The 6,929-nt window shown below is 32.5% G+C and overlaps 1 protein-coding gene across 1 annotated transcript; it reads left to right on the forward strand.

The window, feature by feature from the left end:
- Positions 1-667: 667 nt before the first annotated feature.
- Positions 668-1,639, forward strand: LOC141489715 (olfactory receptor 51A4-like). The gene has a single exon (XM_074190192.1). It carries the CDS (start codon positions 668-670, stop codon positions 1,637-1,639), a length of 972 nt encoding a protein of 323 aa, XP_074046293.1.
- Positions 1,640-6,929: the final 5,290 nt, after the last annotated feature.

Raw genomic sequence — 6,929 nt, forward strand, 5'->3', positions numbered from 1 at the left:
ATTCATTTTCTTTCCACAAAATATTTTATACATCTATGAAATGATTTGATTTTCTCCTACTTATTTCTCAAGAAGCAGAATTAGGAATAATGGGCCTAAACTATAATAAACAGATTTAAACTCTTATATCAAGAAATTATTCTAATAATTAGAACACTTTTAAAGCAGAATGAATTGTCTCAAAAGGTTCTCCATCACTGAATGATCTCCACACAGAGCTTGTTCTATCACTTTTTAGAAATACTGTAAAAGAGTTTCTTATATAGATACAGGTTGAACTATGTGATATTTGAGTCTTTTGTAACTAAGATACTGTTATTATTATTCTTTTCAGTTCCTGTAAAACTTGGAATAACATTCCTTGGCTTATTTCTGAAGGCAATTTTACCTCTTGATCTCTTCACCTTTGTGCTGTTTTAAAGCTTTTGTTCATAAAATGTCTACTTCCTGTTTTACAATTCTCAATCTAAACAAAGACCCTAATGCCTAAGTACTGTTAGCTCTTTTTTCCTGTCCTTGAAAAAGTTTTAGACATTTCTTGGCACCTAGTCATCTTACTTAAAGGACATTGGAGATTAGTATTCTCCACTGAGTAGTTAGACAAAGAACTTCTAACTCATTTACCATGTTTTTTTCTCACCTATAGGACCATGGCTTGTCAGTGTATATGACTCAGCTACAAAAGAGTCAGTATGCATTAAATTTGAACAGTAGCCCATACCAGCCACCTTTCTTCCTCCTGACAGGCATCCCAGGTTTGGAGGCAGCACATATCTGGATCTCTATTCCTCTATGCATCATGTACTTGATTGCCCTCCTTGGGAATTGTATCATTCTGTTCATCATTAAGACTTCTTCCAGTCTTCATGAACCTCAATACATCTTCTTGTCCATGCTGGCAGCTACAGACATTGGCCTGTCTATATCCACATTACCCACAGTGCTCAATATCTTCATTCTCAACCACCAGGAGATAGAGTTCCACTGTTGCCTGGCACAGATGTTTTTCATCCATACCTTTTCTTCCATGGAGTCTGCCATCCTCTTGGCTATGTCATTTGATCGCTTTGTGGCAATTCGAAATCCATTACACTATACCATGATCCTTACTCATCCTCGGATTATTGGCATGGGACTAGTGGCTGTGTTGAGGGGTGTGATACTGATGGCACCCTTGCCTATCCTGCTCAAAAGGCTACCCTTCTGTAAGGGCATCATACTCTCCCATGGTTATTGCTATCATCCTGATGTCATGAAACTGGCATGTGGACCTGTCAGGATCAACATAATCTATGGGCTGGTCCTTGTTCTTTGTTCTTTTGGTGTTGACTCTGTGCTCATTGTTGTCTCCTATGTCCTAATCCTGAAGACAGTTGTGAACATTGCTTCAAGTGAGGGCCGCCTTAAAGCCCTCAACACTTGTATCTCCCACATAGTCACAGTCTTTATCTTCTATGTGCCACTCATTATCCTGGCCCTAATTCACAGATTTGGCACATTCACTTCACCTCTCTTTCATGTAACTATGGCCAATCTTTTCCTGTTTCTAACCCCAGTCCTGAATCCATTGGTCTATAGCTTTAAAACCAAACAGATTCGCTTTGCCATACAGAAAACATTCATAGGAAGAATCAGTTGACCCTAGAAGTCCAGTGCTATATTTGGAACATAAGAATTTACTTGGTTATCAGTCCACTAATTTCTGTCTGTTATTTTTGCTTTTTTTTCCTGAGATTTAAGTTTATGAGTTTGTTTTGTAAAACTATTTTCCCCTACATATTTGTTCTATATTTGGTATATGATGCTATTAGCCAGATATCTGAAGGTGTCTGGAAGTCGTTCTTACCTCTCAGTCTTTTGTTATTGTTTGAGCAACCAGGATTCCCAGAGGTAAGCTTTAAAACATAGATTATAGAATGCCCTTCCATTTAAGGGCATTTCTTTTCAAATAATTTTAAGTATTTTAAAGGATTCAATGAGTTTTTAAGGACTACTATATTTTTATTTATGCTTATTTAAGAGTAAGATTTAAATATATGATACTCTAGATAGAATTATTTAACTTTTCTACCATTTCTTAAGGTAACTTTCTCTTTTTTTCCATTTGAAAATGAATTACATTTAGAAGGTACAAAAGGATCAGGAGGCACTCAATGTAAGAAATTATGACCAAATCAGTTGACCATGGATATAGGCAGAATACCAGTATATTAAAAGGAAAAAATAAATGTGTATGAAGTTGGATAAGAAAAGAAAAATTAGAAAAAATACAACTTGTTTTTAAAGAAATTAAATTCATTATAACCTATTCAAACAAGCTATTTGAAATATAAAATATCAAATATATGAGGGAATTGATAATAGCTATAATAATTTCATATAGAAATTGAATTTTATTGATGCAAATTATTTGTCATAACAATAATTTTAAATGAACAGAGGAATCTTTTAAAATATCTTAGCATAAAAAATGCTTTCTTTCCAAGTTGATAGATTTGGCACCCAAAAACAGAACATTAAAATATGAATTTACTTTTAAATTTTATAAAGAAATATTATGAAAAATTATGAGTAATTTTTGTCATATAACATAGGGGAGTAATGGATTGTTAAATTGTTTTTTAAATTTTTATTGATGTTTTTCTTTTAAAGTTACCTATATTTCCTAATATTCTCCTCTACTAGCAAAATATCAAAACCAGTATTTTTTAAAGAAAGTTCAGAGGTAGAGCCAAGGAGTTGGATTAAAGGCATGGACTCACATGATTTCTCCCTCAAACTTCTCCAAAAACTTTAAATAATGATTCTAAAGAAATTAGAATGGCAAAACCAAGAAAAGGCTGGAGTGAAACAATTTTCCAACCCAACCCAACTTAGAAGGTCAACAGGAAAGGTCAGCTGCCTCAGGATCAGAGAGGTGCACAGTCCAACAAAATCTCTATCAGCACCTACCAGGCCCCAGCAAACCTGGAGCAGACCTCAGAGTGACTGAATCAGTAGCAGCAGTGGTGATTTCCAGATCTCTCAGCCTATAGACAGGAAGGGGGAGTCAGAAGAAGTTTACAGGGATTCATTTATTGTCATCAAAGAACTGGACTCTGTTACATTGCCTATATTTAGATCTGGGTCTCAACAGCCACAGGAAAGCAGGGACCTTATTCAGAAGTCCAGGATCCAAAACATCTTGGTTGTTCAAAAGCAAGTGTACAATACAGGAGAGCTGCTCCTTAGATTATTCCATCTTGGATAAACAAAAACTTCAGATCTCAATAATTATCTTTGCAGGCCATCACTAAAAAACCTGAATCTTGGGCTAATTCCCTTTCTACTTGGAAAACAAAAACCTCACTTTAGCAGGTCATTGAATGTTCAGAAATAAGTTAAAAAAATAAACAAGCAATAAGGAAAACAAAGAAAACACTCTGACCATGGCAAGTTAATATGGTTACAAGGAAGATCAAAATATCCTCTCAGAAGAAGACAAAAAAATCAAAATTCTTTATGCAAAATCTCAAAGTAAAATATGAATTTATCTCAGGCCATTGCAGAGTTCAAAAAGAATTTTAAAAATCAAATAAGAGAGGTAGAGGAAAAAACTAGGAAAAGAAATGAGAGTGATGAAAGAAAATCATGAAGAAAAGTCAACAGCTTGATAAAAGAAGACCCCAAAATATTGAAGAAAATCACACCTTAAAAAAACAGAATAGTTCAAATGGCAAAAGAGGATAAAAGGTCCAATGAGGAGAATTCCTTAAAAAAGCAGATTTGACTAAATAAAATGGAAGTACAAAAGCTCACTGTTGAAAATATTTCCTTAAACATTAGAACTGGGGGGCGGCTAGGTGGTGTAGTGGATAAAGCACCAGCCTTGGAGTCAGGAGTATCTGGGTTCAAATCCGGTCTCAGACAGTTAATAATTACCTAGCTGTATAGCTTTGGGCAAGCCAATTAACCCCATTTACCTTGCAAAAACATAAAAAAACCATTACAATTGGGCATGTGGAGGCCAAGGACTTTATGAGACATCAAGAAAAGAAATCAAACAAGATTAACAGCTTTGAAAAAATATAAGATAATGTTAACTATCTCACTGGAAAAAACAACTGCCAGGGAAAATAGGTGAGATAATTTAAGAATTACTGGGTTATCTGGAAGTTATTTTCAAACAAAAGAACCTAGATATCATCTTTCAAGAAATTATCAAGGAACATTTTCCTACACAATAACACAAATTTGTGGATAATACAGGATAACATGAAATTTAGCAGCTTCTCTACATTAAAGGATCAAAGGACTTAGAATTTGAAACTCAGGAGGACAAAAGAGCTAGGATTACAAATGATAATTCATTGTACATAAAACTGAGTATAATCTTTCTGGGAAAAAATGAATATTCAATGAAATATTGGATTTTGAAGCATTCCCGAGGAAAGTAAATATTGAATAAAAAATATGACTCAAATACAAGCTGTAAGAGAAGCATAAAAAGGTAAACAGGAAAGAGACATTATAAGATGTTTGATAATGTTAAAGTATTTATATTGCTGCATGAGGAAATGATACTTATAACTGCTAAGATCTTTTCCATTATTAAGGCAGTTAGATGGAGTATACATAGAAAGCAGAGGTGTGAATGGAATGTAATTGTATGCTTATCCAAAAACATAAAATTAAAGTAGGAGAAAGAAGCATGTCCTGGGAAAAGGTATAAGGGGAAGACAGAATGGGGGAACAAAGAAAGAGGCCTAAAAAGAAATGTATTTTATTACACAGGAAAGTAGGAAGGGAAGGGCAAAGGGAAGGAGTTATAGCTAATAGAGGGGAGGGCAGTTTTGGTGTGATAAAAATCAGAAGCATTTTAAGAATGAACAGGGTAAAAGGAGAGAGAAAGATAGATAAGTGGGGAAATAGAATGGAGAAAACACTTTTGTTCAAATAATTTTCCAAAAGGATTTATATTGAGGTTCTCAAATGAAAAGGAAACTGAATCAAGTATAGAGAAATAAGAGGTGAAATTTCCTTAATTCATAAATCGTCATAGACAGGTTTCAAAGTGATGAAAACTATATAGTAACAGAAAAATGTTCTAAATCTGATGGACTAAAAGAAGGAAATGGCAAATGTTGGAAGGGAGATATGAGAAAATTAAAACACTTAGTTCTTTTAATAATTTTATTAGCACTAATGTACTACTGTTGAAGATACTATTGATTCATTGATTCTAGAGAGCAACTAAGAACTATATACACAAAGGACAATTCAATGTGCATATCCTTGACCAAGTAATAGTACTACTAGGTCTGTATCCCAAAGAGATTTAAAAACAAAGAAATGAAATATATATAAATATATACATATATTTATAGAAAATGAAATATATATATATTATACACATATATATTCCTACTAGTACTTTTAGTAGTGTTTAAGCATTGAAAATTGAGGGTTTTCCATCAACTGGGAATGTCTGAATAAGTTCTTGTATAAGATTGTGATAAAATACTGTCATTTTATAGGAAACAATATGCAGGATTCTCTCAGAAAAAATAAAACAAAATAAAATATTGAAAGATGTACCTGTTCAAATGAACAAAATCAGGTGAACATTGTTCACTGTAAAAGCAATATTCCATGAATATCTTATCTATTCTGAACAATACATTGATCAATGAAAATGTCCTGGGGCTTAAAACAAAAGGTGCTGCCATTCTCTAGAGAAAGAACTAATAGAACTTGAATGCAGATCAAAGATATTTTTTCTTTATTTTTCTTGTTTTTTTTCCCTTTTCTGAATGACCTACAGGGAAATGTGTTTTGTATGACTACACTTGTATAACATACATCAAAATGCTTATCTTTTCACAGGAGAGGGGGAGGTAGGGGAAAAAAGGAGATAATGTGGAGCTCAGAATTTTTAAAAATGGTAAAATATTTTACATGTAATTGTGAAAAGTAAAATATTATGATTTATTTTAAAAAAGTTTAAAAACTTAGCCAATACATTAACCAAATATGTAGTTATTTTACATTCATTCATAATTAGTTTAAACATTCCCAATCTATGGGCAACTCCTTTTCCTTCTTAATGATTTGCTATAATGGAAATAGTAAAGTATAGAGTCTATATAAAGTTCATATAGGTGATTTCTTTTTTATCATTGACCCTCTGGGATACATACACCTAGCAGTGGGATTCCTTGGTTAAAAAAAAGTATGTAGCAATAAGCATATTGCTTATCTAAGTTTTCTGTCATAATGATTGCTATCAATCCAATTTCCTCTAATAGTGAATTAATGTACCTTTTCATAACCATTCCAACTTTTACAACAATGACTATTTATATTATTGTCATATTTGCAAATTCTCCGGAAAACACAACAAAGAGAAAATTAGCAGCCATTAATATTGTGCTTCCTTTTCTGTCCCTATAATCATGAGCACCATGTATACTTGTATCCAAAAAAAAATTGATAAGGGAATTTGAAAACAACAAGCATGATTTTTCAAGGTATATTACATAATATCACATATTTACCATTGCAAATTTTACTGAATATTATGTTGAATACAAGATCTTAATCAATTTGTTTCTTAATTATAAAAACAAGAACAGCATTAAATGTGGAGCTAAATACTGTTTTAAAAGTTGTCTTTCAAAAGGTTTTTTAACATGGGAAACAAATTTAAAAAAGAAAAATATTACCTAAAGCTTTACTTAAATAAAGCATAAAGATATGTTTGCTCCACAAGAGTGAGATCCAATAAGTTTTAAATTGAAAAAAAAAACACATTTTCTACCAATGATGAAAGCTGATAGATATTCCTATTTGAGGATGACTTTTTAGTTATCAAGTACTGAAAAAACTGTAGTGCCCCCAAAAGAGATCTGTAACAACTCAAAATTGTTTGATAACATAAACCATATAGG

The sequence above is a fragment of the Macrotis lagotis genome, chromosome 1 (assembly GCF_037893015.1).
Source record: "Macrotis lagotis isolate mMagLag1 chromosome 1, bilby.v1.9.chrom.fasta, whole genome shotgun sequence".
Lineage (NCBI taxonomy): Eukaryota > Metazoa > Chordata > Mammalia > Peramelemorphia > Peramelidae > Macrotis > Macrotis lagotis.